This window comes from Eumetopias jubatus, unplaced genomic scaffold (genome assembly GCF_037043125.1).
Source record: "Eumetopias jubatus isolate StellerSeaLion01/CBP00866 unplaced genomic scaffold, mEumJub1_p1.0 scaffold_4, whole genome shotgun sequence".
Taxonomy (NCBI): domain Eukaryota; kingdom Metazoa; phylum Chordata; class Mammalia; order Carnivora; family Otariidae; genus Eumetopias; species Eumetopias jubatus.
In genome coordinates, this window is record NW_028274810.1 from 22,622,229 (window position 1) to 22,646,056 (window position 23,828).

Consider the following 23,828-nt stretch of genomic DNA (forward strand, 5'->3'; position numbering starts at 1 on the left):
TAGCTATAATTATTTCCCAGTATTATATTATGTGGCCAAAAGGAATTTTTAAAGATTTTGGCAATTAAGAAGGTACAATCTTCCCATTAGAAAATAAACAAGACACGGGGATGTAATACACAGCATAAGGAATGTAGTCATAATAATGTAACGACTGTGTATGATGACAGATGGTAACTAGACAATGTGGGGACCAGGTCCTGATGTAGAGAAATATCCAAACACTATATTGTACACCTAAAACTAATACAATATTGTAGGTCAACTGTTCTTCAATTTTAAAAAAAAAAGAATTGTCACACAAAATATTCATAGCTTTTTTTTTACATTTTTTTAAAGATTTTATTTATTTGACAGAGAGAGACATAGCAAGAGAGGGAACACAAGCCAGGGGGAGTGGAAGAGGAAGAAGCAAGCTTCCCATGGAGCAGGGAGTCCGATGTGGGGCTCGATCCCAGGACCCTGGGATCATGACCTGAGCCGAAGGCAGACGCTTAACGACTGAGCCACCCAGGCACCCCTATTCATAGCCTTTTATCCACTGACTCTACTACTTAAGAATTTAGAGAGGAAAGGAGAACTACAAAGAAATGTAGAAACATTTGCCAACCATGAAAATTGAAAAACTGTAAACAATGTAGATCTCATTCAAAAAGTAACAGCATTATGGCACAGCACTGAATAATATACAATGCAGTCATGGAAAAGTATAATGAAAATCAACATTTACTACCATGGAAAGAAGTCTGTGATATGTTAAGTGAAAAAAGCTGATATAAGACAGTAATCATGGGGCACCTGGGTGGCTCAGTCGGTTAAGCAGCCAACTCTTGATTTTGGCTCAGGTCACGATCTCAGGGTTGTGAGATCGAACCCTGTGTGGGGCTGTGCGCTCAGCAGGGGGTCTGCTTGAGATTCCTTCTCTCCCTCTCCCTCTGCCCCTCCCCTCACTCACTCTCTCTCATGCTCTAAAATAAATAAATAAATCTTTCTTTTTTTAAAAGACAGTAATTGTGATGCTCTACTTATAAGAAAGAAAGGTTTATTTTGTGTGTGTGTGTGTGTGTGTGTGTGTGTTCACTGGAAGAGGAAAAAAATGTGTGTAAATACAGAGAAGCAGATGAAAAGAAAATTAAAACCCCCATAATCCCACCACCAACCCCTAGCCCTAGAAAACTTGGGTAGAATTATAGGTCATTTTTACATGCTTTTTATTAATTCATCTGCATTTTGTTTTTTAATATAAGCATGTATTACCTCTCTAAAAATATCTTAAATGATTCTATAAATTACACCTCTCATCTTCTCTTGAAGAAAATGTCATAAAACACAGGAATCCAAAATGGCAAAATTCTTTCAACTTCATCAAACGAACACCTACCAACAATGCCATGACTGAAACCATGCACCTACTAAGATTTTCTGGGTCTGAGTCAGATCGCTTTGCACAGAAGGCCAAAGGTAAATTGAATCAATTCTGTCTTGAAAGACCAACTGCCAGAAAGTAGTTTCCTTAGGCACTTAACATGTTCCTCCTGACAACCCAATGTGACAGAGGTTAATCAATGTCTGGAACAAAATAGATTCATTAGCAAATTCATGAATGAGAGGATGTAATTCTGGCTTCCGTACACAGGCCTCCTATTTGGTAGCTTAACTCTCTAGACTTGCATTACCCATCACAGGGAAACCATGATTCAGACAGAGATCCCTGGAAGAGATGTCGTGGGCATGAACTGAGAAGCACATCTGTGGAAGCTCAAACAAATCGGCAAATCCGAATGTATGATTCACAATATACAATGAAACTAGCTTGTAGAATTAATACTTAGGAAGATAATGGTGATAAAAGGAGAATAAATCTAAACTCGGGGTTCCAGATTATGTTCCTTCAAAAGACTGATGTTCCAGATCTACGAACAGATAAAGAGCAAAAAAAAAAAAAAAAAAAGAGCTATTATGTTCATAGGTGAAATTTTTTAATGTTGTGTACTCCTCCCATAAATTATTCTTAAACCTTTGGTGCCTATCATTACTTGTCTTCTACGAATGTTGGCAGATGAAAATAAATAAATAGAAAATAAATATTAATGGGAAAACTCACATAGCTAATTATGTTTCATTCAAAAGGCTTATTCTTTGTTTTGCTTTTTTTTGTTTTCCTATGTGTGCCCCTGTCTATGCATATGCTGCAAATGAGTAATTTAATTACTGTCAGCTGGAAAGGTGTTCTCATTGTCATAATAGAAATAAACAGATCAGTGCAGTGGCAATGTTTAGGAGCCCAGCTCTGGGATGGAGAACCAGTTCCCCCTATTACTCTGGGCAAATTCCCTACTCGTAAGTTTCAGTTTCTCCCTCTGCAAAATGGAGATAAGTGTATCTATATCTCATAGAGATGAATATTAAATGAGATAACATGGCGCTTAGATAGTAACTAGTGTGTAGCAAGTACTCAATAAATGACACCTATTGTCATCATCATCATCGTTATTGTTCCACATGATGTTCCCCAAAGAATACCTTGATGTAGCACTCTACCACCAAATAAATCTCAGAACCACTGATAGAATTCAACAGTCTGCTTAGTAGTTTGACCAGCTTGCTTCTCAGATTCTTCTTTGATAACTGGGTCAGGTAAAGTGCCTATTTATGGCAATTTAAAAATTTTCTAGTTTTTTTTTAGATTTTTATTTTTATTTTTTTATTTTATTCATGAGCGACAGAGAGAGAGGCAGAGGCAGAGGAAGAAGCAAGAAGCCCGATGTGGGACTCAATCCCAGGATCCTGGGATCATGACCTGAGCCTAGGGCAGATGCTTAACCGACTGAGCCACCCAGGCGCCCCCCAAATTTTCTAGTTTTAAAACAGGATTATAGTTCTACCTACTAAACTATAATATTTAACACACTAATTACTACTGTTCAATTTTTTAATAAATAAATATTTTGGGGGGACTATTACCGAAAGAAAGGATTATCTTAGGAAATTAAAGAAGATGAACTGAAATAAATTTTTGGATGGTAAAGTAAAGAAAAACCTACCATTTTCAATTTTGCTTTTTGGATGTGGTCCACTAAATGCTAAAAATTTTCCTGGAACAATCCAGTTGAAGTCACCATTTTCAACTCGCTGGTAGAATTTTGTGAGAAAAGAGAAGAAAAATATTTTATAATTCTTATACAATTTAGGAAACCCTTACAAATAAAACTGCTTTTCACTCTGTTAGTACTATTGGATGTACATGAAGACAAAGTAATACAGCTTAAATAAAAACATGCATCTGATTCGCAAAATGGTATTTCAATCCTCTTCAGAAAAAGCTTTACTATCTAGACTGCTTGAAAAGTTTCAAAAACTTTACTTAAAGTGGAGGTACTTTGCTTAAAATAATTTTGTCTCCTGGCTACCCTGCAATGAAATGAAATGAAAACAAACATTGCTTGTCCCCGCAATAAATAAAGGGAGAGAAGATAAAAGGAAATATAAGCACTTTCCATGAACATGGTAAACATATTTTAAAGAATGAAAAAAATTTATAAATATCAGGGTCATAATGAACACACTTCCTTTTTTTTTTTTTTCTGTTTTTATAGGTTGCTACTGTTGTCAATGCTGATTTTTCAACTGGAAAATGGAACGAGGCAGGAGTGAAGAACAGAGGATCATCAAACCCCTGAGGTACACCACAAATGAGTTAGCCAAGGTCTCTGGCAGGGGTTGCAAACCTAAACAGCTACAAAGGCCAGGTGAGAGACATAAATAATGGCAGATGGCTCCTCAGCTCTGGCTAAAGAGTCACCCTGCAGGAAAGGCTAACTGAATGTGGCTGACCTGCTGAATGGGTTTTTATGTGAATCTCTCTATACTTGATGTTGACTATTTTAAGTTTTTAAATAAAATGAAACCAAATAAAACACACCTTTGGGCCGACTTTAATCACCAGTTGTCAACCTCTGGTCTACACTCTCTAAAGGATCCTCAGAAAAGGCTTGAAGACCAGGGAAGGGGCCCAGCATCCTCCCACTGCTCCATTATGTCCTCCATTTCCTTCCCTTCCCAATGTGCCTCTAAACCCATGGAACACTGGGGCAGGGCTGAAGGTACCCAAGATTTGCAGGGAATTGGGACACACCTGTGCATGCATCATAAAATATATATGTATCACTTCTTCACATAAGCATTCTTTAGCCCACCCAAAACCCTCACCCCCACCCCACCACCAGGCCAGCTTCTAGTCTCTGTCTCCACCCTCCGGGCTCTCTAGCACTGCACAGATACCTCCACAGGTTGGGAAGGAAAGCAGTTCTCTTTACTGGGCAAGGATATCCATTAAAAAAGCTTTCTCCTCCACCACCACATGGCACATGCCTCAAAGGTAGGAATATGTATCAAATACAGTCTGCATTCCACTGTAAGAGCTTTTAGGTATTTGTTAGATTAACTGGAGTAACACCATCAAGGAAATTAGAGCCTCTACTTTAATTAGTTATACTACTATTATCATTTCCAATTTTCATTAAAATCAAAACTTAACTGTACAATTTCTATGTTTAAAATGAGATGTTTCCTTCCAGTTATAAAAAGTTATAAATGAAACTTTACGGGACACCTTATAAATGTCTGAATTGCATTAATCTAACTATAATAAATATAATATCCCCATAATACCAGAAATAAAATCTTAGAGCTACTGAGTGTTATGATTACATATGCCAAATTATATCTCAGGCATAACTATCTATTCATAACAATTGGAATAAAGAATCTAATATATAACTCTTTATGATAATTAAACTTTTTCTTGTTCAAATAAAGCAGTTTCTAATGGTCCAATATCCCTCTAAGTAATTAATAAGCTTAAAACATTACTTAGAAATTCAAAAATAAAGGTATGCTCTAATCATCAAAAGGCTAAAGGCAATTCTTTATGAACAGTAAAAGAAAATAGGTTTCTATGTTCACTATTTCTGTATCCTTGACCACAAGTAAGCCTAGATAAATATATTGTGCTACGTCTATTTATTTGGATTATAGACATTTAGTTAAACAGTAACCTTTTATAATCAATCATATGGAGAAGGACAGTGGACTTACTAAGATACGTTCACTCACAAAACCAAAAGAATATGTTTGCAAATCTGCCTACCCAAAAAGATAAACATTAGATAATATTGGACTATATTCAGTAGCTTGGATAAGGTTGATGGAGTAAACAATGAGATTTGGGTCTTAGATTCAAATCTGAAAAAAAATTAATAAGAAAGTTACAGCTTTCAACTGACTAATATAACACAAGCTTACTTCAGTAAGCTTCCCAAATTAATATTTGTGCCTTCTTTCAGTGAATTATACAAATATCAACATTTATCAATAATAAAATATTTAAGATGACACAAATTGGTTTTCTAATTAAATACACACACTTCAAAGAAATCTAGATCAGACAGGAACTGAAGGTACTTTCCAACCCTACCATATTTTACAAACAAACATCTCAGCAAAGAGGAGGCAAGAGGGTGGTTTTACCTCTTACATTCCAAAGCCTACTGCCTACCAAGTACTATGTAGGAAAACTGCACCTGTTCTTCACTATAAGGAAATAAAATGAAAATAAAAATTTGAATTCCTGAAACTGATATACTTAAGTGTTAATACTCACTTTACTATAGGATTCTTCAGTCTACAAAAGATTCAGTCTACAACCAGATTTCTTTGAAATAGGTAATTCTGTTGGTGCATTTAAATATAATTTGGGGGGAAAAGAAATCAAGGTTGTTTACAAAGTAAATAACAGTATTAAAACTGAAAAAAATTAGAAAGTAAACATAATTTGACTTGAAAACATAAATTTTTACAACTTCTAAGAAATACATCTACACCGCTAAGGCACGCCTCTGTTGTAATGGTCAGAAATATATTTTTCAGTCCCAATTCTGAAAATCGTTTGGCTTTTTACCATTGTAATAAACAGTAAAATAGGAAAGATAGACCTTGAGGTCAACAATTACAGGATTGATTCCCTTTATCAACAGATAATGTTTTCTAAGGCAACATGGACAGTGTTCAAGCACAATTCAACATTCCTTAAAACATTTGCTGAGCCTTTATTATATAGCAAGGACTATAACTTGGTGTCACACAGAATAACAAAAAGTATTTTCTCTATGTTCATAAGGAGCCTGAAAGCAAGTGGGAGAACAGTAATAATAACATGCAAACAGAACAGTAATAATAATAGATGCAAATACATACATAGCACTGACTGTGTGCTAGGCACTACTCTGTTACATGCAACTCACTTCATACTTACAGCAACCCTATGAGGTGGGTGCTATTAGCGCCATCTTGTACCCATCACTATAGACCAAATATTTGTGTCCCCTCAAAATTCATATGTCAAAACCTAATCCCCAGTATGATGATATTTGGAGGTAGGGCCTTTGGGAGGCAGCTAAGTCATAAGGATGGAGCCCTCATGAATGGGACAAGCGTCCTTATAAAAGAGACCCCAGAGAGCACCCTTGCCCTTCTACCATGTGAAGACACGGGGAGAATATGGCCACAGATCTGCTGGTGCGTTGACCTTGGATTTCCCAGCCTCCAGAACTATGAGAAATAATTGTTTGTTGTTTAAGCCACCCAAGGCACGGTATTTTTGTTACAGAACCCAGATTAAGACATCAATTAAAAAAAAAGTTGCATTACACTTTGAAAAGAGCTATAATAGAAGTATTTAAGAGGTTTCACGATGGCACAAGACTATTTGAAAAATCAAAAAGACAGAACTACAAAGTCTCCTTTTATTCATTAAAAAGTACCCTCCTTATATTTCCCTAACTTCTAAAACAATAAAATAGTGTTGATGGTATAGTTGTATTACATAAATGCAAATATGCTGCAGTAATTGGCACTTTATGTTCTTAAAGCAAAGTAAATATTTGAGTTATTTGGTTTAAATTAAAATGCCATGCCATCTGGCTTTAGATAATTAAACTCTAGATTATTAATTTAGATTTGCTTTTGAGAGAAGAGAGACAGTGTGGTGGAGGGAAAGAGGAGAGCCCCGTGTGATGACTGTTCCACCTCTGCTCGCTCCAGCTGGGGTAGGGAGACACGGGTGGTAGAAAACCCTTAGGGGACTGCTCCAGCAGCTCAGACCAGTGATGCCTCTGCAGATGCAGCCGCAGGCAGCAGGAACCCAGGGCACGTGTGCAGGTGCCGCTGCTCAAGACATGGCAATTTGAGGTCACAAGCACATATACGATTGTTGAAACTTGGAAGCAGGTGCCCTCACTCGCAGAGAGTGTGTTCAGCCACAAACCCAGAGCCCTAGAGAAGGGCAGCCTTTCAGGTGGGCAAAGGAAGAGGAAGTGCTTGCAAAGGAGACTGAGAAAGATGGCCAGAGATGCAAGGAAGAGAAAAGCAAGAGACGGAACCTTAGAAGTTAGGGAAGGAAAGGGAGTGTCCAGATTTAGAGAGTGGCCACAGAACAAATCAAGTAGGAAGGAGACCAACACAACCATCTGGTTTGCTGACTCTTCTATGAGCAAGGACAGTTTCATGAGACTCACAAAGGTAAAGGCCAAACCATAACCAAATGACTGACTGACTAATAACAGCGTCAAGACTGCTCTCTTAAGAAGCTTGGAGGTAAAAGAAGGGACAGAAACCAAACAGCAATTAAAGAGGAAGAAAATCCATGGGAAATTATTAGACAAGGTAGACCTCAAAACATTTTATAGTGTTAACCAACATGATCTTTGAACCAGCAATGCGTATAGTGGATTAGGATGTGGCAACACTGGGTCCCTCCACATTAGCAGCTGCAGTGTCCAGGAAGGAGTTCTGCTTCCTTGAACTTGTAGCCTTTGGAGTGGTATAATCAGTCTTACAGGATAGCTCCAGGGAAATGCTTCTAACAGTTCTTTGAGTAGTCACATCCCTGTGGGAGGCATACCTCCACAGTTCCTTCAGGTGGTGAGGATGTGCTCACCTACCTGCATTCTGCAGCTTGCTTAACTCCAGTCCTATGGCAGGAATTTACAATAACAAGGGCAGAAATCCCCATGTTTCCAGTTCTGTAATCCATGAACAAGAGGGCAGACCAAGCAAGCAACACCCAGATTACATTCTAGTTTGGTAGACAAACTCTAATCTAAAGCAAAGCCTTGAAACATCACACCTCGGGTGTTCAACAGCTGTAACTCCTGCTGTTGACCTGAGATGGCACACTGAGCAATGGGAGACCTAACCTTCGTGCTCAAGGCATGTACAGAAGGCCATCCTCGGGAGTCTATACCACCCAGTCACTTTGACAATTTACTTATTAACTGCAATGAAGGATAACATAATCAACCTGGAGACAGTCTCTGCTCATATATTAAACCAAACTGATGTTACATGGACAGCCTGGTTGAAGACTATAATACCTAGCAATCTGTATTGCACATAAACAGTTAAAAAAAAAAAAACACCTCACTCTTGGGTGCCTGGGTAGCTCAGTTGGTTAAGAACCTGCCTTCAGCTCAGGTCATGATCTCAGGGTCCTGGGATTGAGCCCCGCATCGGGCTCCCTGCTCAGCGGGGAGTCTGCTTCTCCCTCTCCCACTGCCCCTCTGCCCCACTTGTGCTCTCTCTCTCTCTCAAATAAATAAATAAAATCTTTAAAAAAAAACCTCACTCCTGAAGCATAGGTTGGCTGGTAATGAAAGAAACATCATTTAAAGATGTTGTCTACCATGGTCAGTACCTTTTTCCCCAGGAGTGTTACTACAAAATCAGAATGCATTCTTTATTCATAAGTCTTGGTCACTTTCCATTGAAAAGTAGTTACCTTTAACATATTATATCAAATATCCGGGAAGGTGCTACACTCCTGTTTTTAGTATTCATTCAATCATTTATTCTTCCATTCTACAAACATTTAATGAGCACCCACTATGAGCGTACTACGCTACTGGGTACTTACTCATACTAAGATGAATAAGACATGGTTCCTGAGCTCAAGGAGCCAGAGTGCAGGAAGACACAGATGTGTAAACAGAGCATCAAGTGACACCGTGTGAGAAGAGCTCCCACGGAGCTGAGGATGACATAGACACACCTACGTAAATATCGTGGGCAGGAAAGAAGGGATCACAGGCAGGAGGGGGAGCAAGAGCATGTCAGAAGGCACAAAAGCATGAAGAAGCACTGCCATCTGGGAAGTTATGTGGATTTGGGTCTGAGAAGAGAACAGAAAAGGATAAGAGTGGAGGGGAAGGAAAACCCATGTTAAGAGGGCCTTTGGGGCCATATTAAGGAGTTTGCATTTCCTCCCACTTTTGGTCAGTGGGGGGGCCCATGGAGTACTTAATGCAGAAGACTGATATAATCAGACTCAATTTCTAAGACATATACTCTGATAGTAATATGGAAGAGGCCCAAGAGTCAAGACCCACTCTCAGACATCCAGAATCAACCAACACCTTTCTTGTAAACAGTTCTCACGTGGGCCCCATTATAATGTGGCTAAGATAATGTGAAGTCGCCTTCTAGAGTAGCAATGTTCTTTTCCCAAAAGAACACCCTGTAGGTGAAGATAGCCAATAATGATGACTTATAAATTGCTAGACTATCTCAGGAGCAAAATTTTCCACATTCAGCCTGCCACAGATGAAGGAGAAATTCTGTGTAGACAACTCATCTGATAAGCACAAAGAGAGGGCTTGTGACAAAGGTCAGACGTGATAACTTCTGCAAGAATATATGGATTCTAAGAGAGCAGATGATAAGAACAAAGGCTCTAACCCCACACATGAAGAGATGAAATTGCAGGGAGCCTCTTGAGGAAAAAAGAAAAAGTATTGGACCTAGCAAATATACTGAGAGAACAGGAGGTACTTAAACATCTGTTCAATAAATGAACTGAAAAGTCATCAACTTGAGGCCAGAAAGAGTGTAATGCAGCTTCTTGACCCTCACATAACAAGAGTTTATCTGTATACCATTATTTCTGTTGGACAAAGCTTCCCACCCAGTGAAACAGAATGGAGTTGCTTGGGCAGGAACCAGGGCAGCCCGAAGCCCCAGGCCAGTCGTCAACAGCTGTGAGCTATAATCACAGGGTGCTGAACAAATATTATCCTTTTCCACGTGTGCCTTGATGAGAGAAACAAAAGAAGGCCCCATGCTGTGACTCCACGCTCAATTGGGCAGTAACCCATCGGTCCGTCACCCGGCCTGCAGTAGCCAGGGGCGACTCTAACCACCCATCAAGTAACCACTGGTAAAGTGGCCCTGGGTTGGCAGCATGTGAAAGCAAAGTGTCAAGTCAATAATTCTGGGAACTATCCTCACACTGACAATGCTACTTCACTGAAAGCACTTTTTTTTTTCTCAAAAAGGAATAATTCATGGAGGGAAAAAAAAGATAGTGGAAGATATAAAATAACTCCAAGAATGAAGTCAAAGTAATTTCTTCATTTTTGAAGTAGGCTTTACATAAACCTGAAGCTCCAACTAATCCCCAAAAAGGTGTTTAAGGCAACTCCTAGCCATTGCATGGGCCGAATTCTGGATGGGATAATAAATGCCTGCCACGGCCATGAGGCATCTCCACATGCTGCCCCTGAAGCCTGTTTCTTTGCCCTTCTCTCCCCCTTCCCTCTCCTGGAGACAGGATGCTGCTCTGGGCGTTTATCTGTGTGTGGCCAACAAAGAGACATCATCAAAATGGCTGCCTTCCGGTAAACAGTAGAAAGCCCCTCAGAGACATCCAAATAACAAATGTAAGACACAACTTCAAGTTCTCTCTGAGGAATAATGACTTAAAATAATGCCTAAGAGCAGCACCATTCATTTTCCGCAAGGCCTTATTTGGTAAGGATGGTTCCCCAAAAAAAGAATTTAAAAAAGGCTGACTGAAGGCAGACTCTGTGTATGGGTGTTACTTCAGGGTCTCACAAGCAGAATATTATCATACATGAGCAGTAACCATATAGAGGTTTGTGAGGGTACGGTATGTGAGCCGTAGCCTCACATACCCACAGGAACATAATTTGATTACTCAAGCTCTTTCATCTTCACTGCTGTTCCCAAGGGCAAAAGGTCTATTTCCACTTTTCAAGTGAACCCACGAATGGCTACATTTCAAAGGGGTGGCTGCTCTCTCAGTTCTTTGAAAGTATCTTGAGAAACCTGTGGGAAAAGTATGAATGTTTGGACACTGATTCTTAGAAGTTTTGGGACCACCTTCTTGCAGTTACTTTATGGGACCTTCATGGCATAGCTGCCAGAATTACATCTGTTTATCAGCACCAATGTGAAAAATGCACAGTTCAACAACTTGGTAAAGGACCTGAGAGACCACATTTTGGAAGATACTTTTCATCAATAATTAATGGGCCATTTTGCAAGTCCCATGAAAATAAAGCAAGAGCCTGAGATATCTTACCCCAAGCCTTCTAAATATGACATGGTTTTAACTCTTATGTGAATAATTAGATCATCTGAAGCAAGGTCACATAACTTGTTCTGCTAATCCCATGTCATTCTGAGGGAACCCAACAGATCATGGCCAAGGCTGTCCCTACAGAATCTACCTCTAGCTACATGCAGCTACTGAGCACTTGAAATGTGCCTAGTCCAGGGGCACCTGGTGGCTCAGTCGGTTAAGCTTTTAACTATTGATCTCAGCTCATGTCTTGATTTCAGGGTCATGAGTTCAAGCCCCACATTGGGCTCCTTGCTGGGTGTGGAGCCTACTTTAAAAAAACATGTGACTAGTCCAAACTGAGATGTGCCATAGAGCAAACGACATGCTGAGATTTGAAGGCTTAGTTCAAAAATAAAAATGTAAAATACTTCATTAATAATTTTTATATTGATTATATGTTGAAATGATATTTTAGGTATATTGGATTAAATAAAATATATTACAATTAATTTCATCATTTCTTTTTACTTTTTCTAAATGTGGCTACTAGAATGTTTATAATATCTATAATTCTCATATTTCTATTGGACAGCACTGCTCTAGACCCATGAATCGCAGGAGGAGAATGGATATAACCCTTTGCAGAATGAGCAAAGGTTTACCTGCAGACTTTATAAAATGAGTATTTCCCGTGTTCTGCTGACCTTGTCATTAACATTTGGCATTCTCACCATAAAACTGCCCTTCAATCTCACACAGAGATGAGTCTCATTAATTTAGGCTTTTACTTGAGCCAAATTATATATTAAATGTAGTTCAGTCAAGAAGTGCCTTTGAAAAGCTTCATCCTGAACATCCCCCATAATCAAGACTTACAGTCTTCTAATTTGTTGCCAATGATAAAATCTTACTTTGAAAACCACAATGTGTTCATTGGAATACTGACTTTGTTGGAACACACGAAATATGTGTATCTAGCTATCTCACAAGTTCACCCAATGTCCAAACTCGCTAAAGCCCATAAGAGAACAGTGAGAGAAATCACGACAAGAGAGGATCAGGCCCACAGATTGTCGGGAAGAGAGTTCCTTTATTTATTCATTAAGTAGCATTTATGAAATGCTCACTCCCCAAAAAGTATAGTTCTCTTTGTGATTTTCTTTTCCTGGTCTTTATGATAGAATAGATATATCAATCTCAGAAAGGAAGTAATATGATAGAAAACTTTTCAAATGTTTGCCAACTGCCTCCTGCCTCCCATTATTACTTGGGTTGTTGTTGTTATTGTTGTTGTTTATTCAGGTGAGGATATGACTACATTCTTAACAGATTTTTTTGGTTGGCCAGTTGGCTGGTTTGCAAGAATGAGACTGTACTGTCTCAGGTTTTTCACAGCTTTTCCAACTACCTCTCAACATCAACATTAAATTTTTTAAAATAAAGGGGCACCTGGGTGGCTCAGTCGTTAAGCGTCTGCCTTCGGCTCAGGTCATGATCCCAGGGTCCTGGGATCGAGCCCCGCATCAGGCTCCCTGCTCAGCGGGAAACCTATTTCTCCCTCTCCCACTCCCCCTGCTTGTGTTCCCTCTCTCGCTGTGTCTCTCTCTGTCAAATAAATAAATAAAATCAAGTTTTAAAAAAAAGATGAAGGAATAAGTAAAATGTCAACTAATTTTTTCTCTTTATTATGGTACTTGTTCCTTCCTCCTCCTCTTGAGTCCCCACTCCAATATCTCCTTTAATGGAAATGGCATTAGCATTTTGCCACATGATTTTTTCCATATTCATATACATGGAACATGAAACTTATCTAATTTGGAAGCCCACCTTAAGAAAAGAATGCAAAATTATGAAGACAAAATTAGGTATAGGACCTTAAAAAGTGCCTATGAAAGTGGGGGGTCTCTAAAATTTAAGCTTTATTAGCTTCACAGGAAATCAGTTCTGCTCATATAATACAGATATACATGTATGAGTGAAATGGGATCTCATTATTGTTAATTAAAGGAGGGGATTATATTATGAGCACTTGTCTGTATCTTTTCTTCTAAACGACATATTATGGAAATCATTCCAAGACAAGTGGTATAGCTCAAATTCACCTTTTCACATGACCACATAACATTCCATGGTATGTGTGTACTATAGCTTATTCAACCTTCCCTTACGAGTGCACAGTCTCTGTTTCTAATTGGGGGTGGGGGCGGGGTTTGAGGGGGTAGATTCTTTTGCCACTACTAAAAATGCCATGTTGAACAACGTTTTTATGGTTTAAAAAAAAAGGAATACTCAAGATTTTTAATTGTACTAAATTTATTAATTTGAAGAGAAATAGCAGTTTTATGATGTTAAACCTTTCTATCCAAGTACTCAGTATAAATTTTTTCACTTAGTCATGTCCTAACCACAAGGAATTTGCAATCCAGTAAGAAAAATAAAACAAAGATACAGGAAACATGGAAAGTACAAATTGTAACACATGAAATTGAAGGGAGAAAATACTCAAGAGAGTAATGATCTGTGTAGATATGACCTACACAAAATGGAGGAGGGGAAAAGTTAAAGGGGACAGGTATCTGGCAGAACGGAAGCTCAGCCAGGACATGGGGACATTCAGGAAGCAGTGAACACAAAGCTCAATGGGGTTGGCATGCAGAGGGTGCATGGTGAGCAAACAGAAGACAAGGCTAGCAAGGTGGGCTGGAGCCCATCCACACTAAGAATGCCAGGACAGAGGAGTTTGTCCCCATTTCTGCAGGGCAATGCAGTTTGGGGCCAAGAATGATGAGAGTTCTGTTCTAAGATCACTCTGTCACGTGGGTGAAAGACAGACCAACAGGAGAAGAAGGGCCAGCACTCGTTAGAGAGTGCTTCTAATAGTCCACAAGAGAGGGCACGACACCTGAGCCAGAGGGAAGGAAGTGAGAACAGAAAGGACAGGAAAGATGAAACACAGCCCAAAAATTCAAATACTGGTTAGATTAGGGAGGGAAACAGAAGCATTTCTGTTCTTGAGCCTGGGTAAACTGCAGGATGGTGGTGCCATTAATACAGATGAATGAAGCAGAAGACCATGTTTGAGTGAAGGATCGTCAGTTTCTTTTCAGACATGTTAAGTTTAACATGTAAGCAGAATATCCAAACAGACATCCTGAACTAGAGCCAAAGGGGGAGGGCTGCCCTCTCTTACTAAGGGTAGTGATACATTTCACAAGTCCTCTGAAGAACCCCAACAGATGAGCTCCCTTTCATAGAATGTTGGGCCTACTCACATTCTACAAGCTTCTCATCTTCCAGAAAAGCTAACTGCTTCTTCAGTGTCTTCTTATACCACAACCTAGCTGGGACAGCCCTTACCTAAACTCTGCATCACTGAACAGGCAAGACATTATTCGAAAGCTTCATGATGTTATGGGGAAAAAATTCAGCCAACTCGTACAACTAGGTAAATTCAGCCACATTTCAAAATCAAATTTAGGCAGTCAAAAATATTACAAGGCACAAGTCCAGTTTTGTTTTAAACAGAACCTGAATTTTTAAAATAACAGAAACTCAGTTTCACTATCAAACTATACTTCGAAATTATTTTTTCTTATAAACTAAATGTGCACAGTAACTGTTAACAGAGGTTTGGTGAAAGAACATTATAGATATGACATATTCCCAAACTAAAATTTTGGTGATTCCTGGTTCAAAGGCAATAACCAAAGCGGAAAGGACAAAAGTGACAACTATAGAAAACTCCAGAATGTTTTTATTTTAGCAGCCACTCAATTTGCAATACCTGAGTGTTGGGGGGCAGAGGGGAGAATGGGGGGCAGGGGATTTTAATTAACATGAAATTATATCTTGTAAAAAATTAAAATGTACAAACCTCATAATGTTCATATTCATCCACATCAAATGTCTCAAAGTCAAAAAATCCATGTTGTAATCCCTAGAAGCAGAATTTGAATTAGTTTTTCCATACCAAATTGATAACTCCTCTAGCCATTCCTAGAATTCCTGCTCACAAATGATTCTCACTAACCTGAAGGAAAAAGCTTGAAACCTTTTATCTAGATATCATCTTCTAACATTGGTAATTTTGCATTGAGACTTTCTCACAAGTGGGACTTAACATTTAGAAAAGCATGAAAATATGTTCCACAAAATATATCTAGAGTCCTAATTTACATTAGTTTTATATGTAATAAATTAATTATATATATATATATATGGGAACATACTAGCAAATGTAGAATTAAAACCTACTGGGGGGCGCCTGGGTGGCTTAGTCGGTTAAGCGACTGCCTTCAGCTCAGGTCATGATCCTGGAGTCCCGGGATCAAGTCCTGCATCGGGCTCCCCGCTCAGCGGGGAGTCTGCTTCTCCCTCCGACCCTCCCCCCTCTCAGGTGCTCTCTCTCTCTCTCATTCTTGCTCTCTCAAATAAATAAATAAAAATCTTTAAAAAAAATAAAACCTATTGCGAACTATGCAATTAATTCATATCAAACTATGATAGGATTTATAATAGTGATTATCTTTTCAGATAGGAGAAGAATATTCTTGGGAGGTTTTGTTTTCCTTTTATCATTAATGAGATACTTAGCAAAAAGGGCATTTTTACTTCATAGGCCCTTATTTATTCCTAAAACTCTTTGAGAGCATCTGTTTTATGGTCATGGTTACTGACAGAGTAAAAGTGTACTTGACTGCTCTTACAATTTAGAGGAAGAGCTGATATTTTTAACAACACAAAGAGAACATTCATTACTCCTTTTTATAACTAATGACTTAGAACTTTTAAAAACTATCCAGCTTGCTCAGATATAATATTTTGAAGCGGACAGTCTTTTATTTTATAAGTCATGAAGCTGTACAGATTATAATAGAATACAAAACTACCATTACTTTTAAAAGTTACATATTCAAGTCATTAAAAATAGAAGAAACTATGAAGCCAAGCTCCAGTACATCTATCTTCAAAAATACATTAAGAGACCAACGTTTTCTAAAATGCAGAATACAGATCACCTGCAACAGAAGCACTTGCAGCAATTTAGATTTAAAATTCAGTCCTAAACCCCTAAATCCCAGAACTATTAAATGTGATTCTCTGGGGTTAGGATCAGCATGTTAACACGCCTTCTAGGTGATTCTTATAAATGATAAATCCTGACAACAATGGGTTAGTCCATGCCTACTATTAGAAGCAAAGCAAGTTATTTAAATTATCTCACCTTTAAACAAAGCAACTTAGTGGGTCCATATGCACCATTCCAGTGAAAGAAGTGAGAAAAATATACCCGGGCCTTCAAACTTCCTTCCTTTCTCTTCATTTAAAATGTGTATTTATGTATGTTTCTGTGTGTAGTTCACACCCATGTAAACTATGCTTATGATGATGCCAATACAACAAAATCAGAAAGACATGCTTCCTAAAGAGGCAAAAATGCAGCCATCCTCTGTCTACACTCTTAGGAGTATGGTACTCATTGCCATGGCAATTGCCCAGGATATGGGGGTTTATTTAAGTGTGGAGTGAGGTAATGTGCCTCAGTTGCTTAAAGACATGTTGAACATCTGTCAGATCTTCTAAAATCTCATCTGCGTTTGGGTAAAATAAACCCCGGCACTTGATGAAACAAGAAATTTACGGAAGAACTTATCCATGAACAAAGTCACACCTTTCCTCTCTAACAGGAAGGATGTCATAAATTTCTATATCCAGTTACCAGGCTACCATAACAGGCGGGTATCTTCCAGTGTGAACTCTTCCTGAACTTCATACGTTTATAAAAGAAATAGCCTGTACCAGATGGCAGAACAGGCAAAATAGGAACAACAACAACAACAATAATAAATTACTTGTTTTTTCCCCTTGGGCATACTTCTTAAATGCTGTAATTGTGGATTATATATTGAATAATCTCTCCATAAGGGTTCTTAATTTGTGTTACTAGAAGTCTGAGTTGGTGACATTACTTGCAGGGTGAGCTAGAGTATTTTGACAGTCTTTAAGTGGAAAGAAAAATATTTGAAACTATTTTAAACTTTTACAGAGTTTAAATTCATTTTTAAATGAAATATCAAAGTCAAAAACAAACATACATAAAACTAGCATACTTATCATACCAATTTTCTCAACGCAAAATGTAACAAAATCAGTCTTATATTACATCAGAGGAAAGAAACTAGAACAAGAATCATGCTCATAGTGTATCCATAATCCATAAGGACCCTTGCCCATGGGCTATGCAATATGTACATTCCTGACTTATAAATCATGGCTATATGTTCAAGATGGAATGATGTACTTTGAACCTTCATCAGAATTTCACAGTATAAGGGTGCCTGGGTGACTCAGTCAGTTAAGCTGAGGTCATGATCCCAGGGTCCTGGGATCGAGCCCCACACGGGGCTCCCTACTCAGCAGGAAGTCTGCTTCTCCCTCTGACGCTCCCCCTGCTCATGCTCTCTCTCTCTCTCTCTCAAATAAATAAATAAAATCTCTTAAAATTTTGTTTAAAAAAATTTCACAGTATAGCATGCATGACTTCTCAGTAAATCAATGCTTCTAGAAAGAACAAGTTCTAAAAGTTCTCAAAAATATTTTAGATTCACTTCTCCATTATACGTATGAATAACTTAAATAACTATGCCTCCAAACTGTAAAGTGCATCAAATCACCCAGAAGGGCTGTTCAAACACAGACTGCATGGCCCCACTCCCATAATTTATGGTTCCGTCAGTCTCGGAGAAGGACTGAGAATTTGCATCTCTAGCGAGCCCCACACTTTGACAAAACAGTGATTTATAAGACGCCGTGATAGGATATTAGAAAGCTCCAAATTGATAAGGAAATGTGAGTTAGAATGAGCCCTGCTAATAACTCCCTGTGGCCCTAAGAGTGACTTAACCTCCCTGGGGTTGTTTCCTCAGCTAAAACAATGAGATAATAGTATCTGGCCCACTTACTTCTTTACTGGCATGTAATAATATCCAGGTAGGAAACCAACATGGAAATGTTCTCCTCCACATGAACAGAGGTGCAGAGTGGCCTCCTATCTCTCCCACACCAAGCTCGAGCTTGATAAGGAAGCTGAGCCTGTGACAAAGCAATGTCATAGGCACAGAGGCAGATAGAAGCAATACTTCTGCCCAGGAAGAGAAATCATTTAAATGAGAAAGGGAAACCCCTTCTTCTTCAATAAGGAGCTAGAGAGTTACCCCCAGGCACCCCTCAATTTGCTCGACAGGCTATGTTTTACAGATCAATCATTCCATCAAGAAGTGGAAAGCCTTCTGCTAACTGCCTGCCTTCTCTTCTCTCCAAAGCAAACAAGGATATTGACATTATTCCTTTTTCATATTTTGAAACTTCTGCACCAACTATAGCAAGGAGAATTATTATTACCTTTCTGATTCCCTGCAAACAGTCGAGGATGGTGAGATTGTAAGTGCAATTTCCAAAGGAAGCATCCCTATAAACACACATAAAAAAAATGCTAAAAATGCACATTCAGAATATTCAAATAATAAAATACCAAAGTCAACTGAAGACTGCTTGTTTGGCTTCACAGCTATCAACGTGGTAAATTAAGGTAACACATCAGATCCTACTAGCTAACTACTCTTACAGCTTAAATGAATCATTTCTGAAATTGCTTTAATCCAACAGGCAGAATTAAGAAGAAAAGCAGATCTAAGAGCCTGAGCTCTGAAGTCAGATTGCCTTTGTTCAAATTCCAACTCTGCCACATACTGGCTAGAGCCTTGAGCAAGTTATTTCACTTCTGCTTCTTGGTTTCCCATCTCTGAAACGATGTTACTGATGGTATCTACCATTCTTAGGATTGTTGTCATATTGGATTTAATAAATGTAAAGTCCTTCATATAAGAGCCTAGCATATAGGAAGCACCTAATAAATATTATGACTCGTCTTTATATTATTGACAGTGAACTGGACTGTTTCATTAAGTAAAAGATTCACAGTCACTAAAAGTATTCTGACAGAGGAACAACCACCTATCAGGAATATGGTAAATACAAGCATAAAAATGTAAGGAGGACAATGTAGGCAGGTCAACACAAAGCTAGCTGTTATTTTCATGGATTAAATGCCACCCCTCCCACCAACCCCCCCCCAAAAAAAAAAACTATGGAAAACTCAGTCATGCTTCCAAACAATCTCCTCTCAGGATCAATGGGAGCTTGTAATGCACCATGAAGTGTTGTATCAAAAGAAATGGGAATCTATGCACCAAAAATTGAGTACTTCATACTTTATTCAAGTTTTTAGAGCAACTTAGCAGACTTGCTTTAGGCAACATAAAACTGAAGTATCAAGTTCAGGTCAGGTAAGCAAGAACTGGCACTGGAGCTTTAACACTAGCAATGTTCCAAGGTGTCCAAGGCAAGAAACTTGACCTCAAGGCTCTGTCTCTCTGCCCAGCCCCCACTGCTGACCCAAAGGAACAGAGCTGTCAGGCACCTGCCAATGACAAAGTCAAATGCACCACACAAAGGCGGTCCGAGGGCAGCAGTGGGGAAGGTGCCAGATGATGATGTTCCTTGGAGAGAAAATGACCTTGAAGGCCTTTAACATATAATTAACATAAAACTGAGTTTTATATCACAGCCATCCAAGGTAACTTGAACCTATGGCCTCTAAGCCGTGAATTAAAATGGAGCTTCAACATCACTGGGTTTCAGCATCCTGACAACCTCATACAAAAACAGTAAGTTAGAAAAGCGACTTAACAGAAATGCTTAAGTCCTGAAACTTCAAAGTTAACCTATGTAAATAGGAAGGGTTATTCTTGATAAGTTAAGTCTGATTTCAAGACTTCTTTTTTTAATGCCCTCTGAACTCATGGGTCACTGAAAACCAAAATAGACCCTTTTCCAAATACCTTGTAAAGACGTAAACCATATGTTAAAAAGCAAATTTTAATGGACTAAACCAGAGAAAGGTGTAGCTGGGGATCCAAGATAAAATGGTAGTTTATATAAATAATCACATATTCCTTTATAGGCACTTGTCTCTTTGGGACAAAGGTTCAGAATCTTTTGTGTGTCATGAATCCCTTAGCAATCTGATGAAGCCTGTGAACCTCTTTTCTCAGACAGTGTTTTTAAATGCATAAAATAAAATATAAATGAATAACAGAAGGCTAATTCAGTCAAATTATCAAAATATAAAAAACTTATAATACCATAATATTTAATTATTTACTGTTTTATTAATATAAACAAGGTCTAGTAGATCTAATAATGACTATAATTTGAAGAAGGCATGAACATAAATAATAATATATGTGAAATATATAAGATTCATGCAAAAATTATAATGGGATATAAAAATATCTGTAATTTTTATTGTGACAGTCACACGTATTGCTAATAATACTATAGTTTATTTCCAACATTTATAATTGAATGTAATCTTATCAGTTATAAGATTAGTGAAAACAAAGATGCTTTTCTAGTCATCCAAATTCAGCAACTCTCTGTACTTTCTCCACAGGCCTTCGATTAAAAATGACTGCTTTAGTAAAGAAAAGGGGGGGAAAAAAAACACTTCTTTTTATTTAAAAGAGTAAGACAATTGTAAGAATTGGAGGTACTCCTTACTCTCTGAAGTATATTTTCCCACGCCTAGAGTCACCTAAACAAATTCACATGCATAAATCATCAGAAAAGAGCCAGACCCGGTCTTTCTGTCTGCAAAGTTTGGTGAGACGATCATGACATCTCCTGTCCTACCCCAGCCACAGTTTTTCCCGGGGCCTGAAAAGAGCTCTGGTGACCTGATGGTCAAATCTGCAGGCTGGAGAGAGGAGGGCCAGGTAAACCTGCCAGGGGACAGAATCAGAACACAAAGCAGTCACAGCAGGCTGGAAAGTCAGGGAGAAGTTTATGACTTGAAATATAATAAGGGATGCAATAAAATGAGGTCACATTCTCAGAATGGGGGAAAGGAGATGACACACCAAAGGAGATTATACCCATTACTCAGGGTGATTAATCCTCGTGATGGCTGCACGAAGACAATAGGTTCCCAAAACCTGCCCCCATACCAAGCAAGAGAAATGGCTTATTACTGGAACCCGCCTCCTACTTAGTCAACGGAGAGTAACCATAAAAGTGAAGGGATACAAAAACACGTTACATATTCTCTGGCAGAAAAAAAAGAGAGAAAAAGGGAAGGTAGAGGGGCGCCTGGGTGGCTCAGTCAGTTAAGCATCTGCCTTCGGCTCAGGTCATGATCCCAGGGTCCTGAGATGGAGTCCCACATTGGGCTCCCTGCTCAGTGGGGAGTGTGCTTCTCCCTCTGCCTGCCACTCCCCCTGCTTGTGCTCTCTCTCTCTCTCTCTCTCTGTCAAATAAATAAATAAAATCTTTATGGGGCACCTGGGTGGCAGTCGTTGGGCATCTGCCTTCGGCTCAGGTCATGATCCCAGGGTCCTGGGATTGAGCCCACGTTGGGCTCCCTGCTCCGCGGGAAGCCTGCTTCTCCCTCTCCCACCCCCCCCGCCTGTGTTCCCTCTCTTGCTGTGTCTCTCTCTGTCAAATAAATAAAATCTTTAATAAATAAATAAATAAATAAAATCTTTAAAAACGAGAGAGAGAGAAGGTAGAGGTGGCAGATTGGACACATGTATCTACCAAAACCACACTAAAAAGAGAATTTTGAAAGGTTTTTTAAAAATAGAACCCAACAAGTTCAGGGAGAAAAAGAGAGGAGAAAATACCAATAAAAATCCAAAAGCTGGAAATCAGACAGATGAGTGGTGATAAATTACAAAACCAAGAAAACTGAATATTAAGGTACCAGTAAAAAAGTCAGAGAATCAACCCAACTAATACTAGAAACTTTCCCAAAGTTTCAGGAATTGGCAGCACTGAGTCCTTCGGGGAGTGAGAATGAAGGAAATTACTGAAATAAGATTAAAGTCCATTTAAGAAGCAGAGAGGTTTTATTCTATAAAAGAAACATTATCTCCCCTGTGATCAGTCAGTTCTTCCCTGCTGATTTCCCTCAACACCCTCCCCCCCCCCCCCCCCCCCCCCCCCCCCGCCAGTATAGTCAAAACCATCTGAAAATAGAATGGTTGGCCCTGGAAGACAGCAGGATTCCTGCCCCACACAATGTTCAAGTTTAAATTGGAGGATTGCTTCGGGATTATTTTTCGCCTACTTTGTTGTATGAAATGGAGATCCAGGTTAGGAAAACACCATTAACCACAGAAGTCCCTTCAACTCTGAAACTGTATCGTTATTCAACACAACTGATGATCACTTTCTTCTCCAGATCTGTCCCCTGGGTCCTTTCCAACAGAATTTAAACATTTTCAGGTCCCATCCCAAACTTTCTTGACTCGGTATCTTCCCTCCACCACCCTCCTTTTGGCCTCCCCTTTAAAACAAGACTTCTGGGGCGCCTGGGTGGCTCAGTCATTGGGCGTCTGCCTTGGGCTCAGGTCATGATCCCAGGGTGCTGGGATCGAGCCCCGCATCAGGCTCCCTGCTCAGCAGGAAACCTGCTTCTCCCTCTCCCTCTGCCTGCCGTGCTCTCTCTCTTCTCTCTCTTTCTCTCTCTGTGTGTGTTAAATAAATAAAATCTTTTAAAAAAATAAAAAATAAAATAAAATAAAATGAGACTTCTCTGAAGGATCACTTCTCTCCCCGCCTCCATTTTCTCTCCTCTCTTATCTTAACAGCCTCCGTTCTGTTTCCACCCTCCTCCGTGCCATGAACATTTCGCACTAAAGTCACCATTATCTCCATATTGCTAAGCCCGGGGGCGGGGGGACTTTGTTTTTAATTGAGATAAAATTCCCAATTTAGCCTTTTTAAAGTGTACAGTTCAGTGACTTCTTTTAGTTTATTCACAATGCTGTGGCTTTTGGTACATTCACAATTCATATCACCACTAATTCCAAAACAGTTGTGTTCCCCGAAAAAGAAACTCTGTGCCCATTTACAGTTAACCACTCACTCTCCCTCTCCACCCCTGGCAAGCAATATCTACTTTCTGTCTCTCTGGATCTGCTTCTTCTAAGCACAGGGAACATTTCCCAAGCATCATTTTACTGAGCTTGTCGGCAACAAGTATCTCGTTCCTTTGAATACTCTATTCACTGGCGTCCTGGATTTTTCTTCTACTTCTCCAAACACAGCTCCTACAGTCTCCTTGGCAAAGCCATCCTTCGCCTCCCAATCCTTAAAAGTTAGAGCTTCTTAACATTCAATCCCAGACTCAGATTCTTGTCACTCCGTGCTCTCTCCCTAACCCAGGACTAGATGGAGTGCATCAGCATCACCTGGATGGTTCCTTAAACACAGAATACTGGGCTGCACCCAAGGTCCTGATCCAATAGGTCTGGGGCAGGGCCTAAGAATCTGCATTTCTAACAGG

The 23,828-nt window shown here is 39.2% G+C and overlaps 1 protein-coding gene across 4 annotated transcripts in view; it reads right to left on the minus strand.

Moving 5' to 3' along the window:
• Positions 1-23,828, minus strand: part of CDC14A (cell division cycle 14A) — a 178,992-nt gene that overhangs the window by 77,208 nt on the left and 77,956 nt on the right. For all 4 annotated transcript variants that reach the window (XM_088022345.1, XM_088022344.1, XM_028101915.2 and 1 more), the window contains exons 6-8: positions 18,821-18,887; positions 15,294-15,356; positions 3,045-3,132 (exon numbers count right to left, since the gene is read on the minus strand). In XM_088022345.1, the coding sequence (XP_087878471.1) occupies positions 3,045-3,132; positions 15,294-15,356; positions 18,821-18,887 (218 nt within the window). The remainder of the gene's footprint in view (positions 1-3,044; positions 3,133-15,293; positions 15,357-18,820; positions 18,888-23,828) is intronic.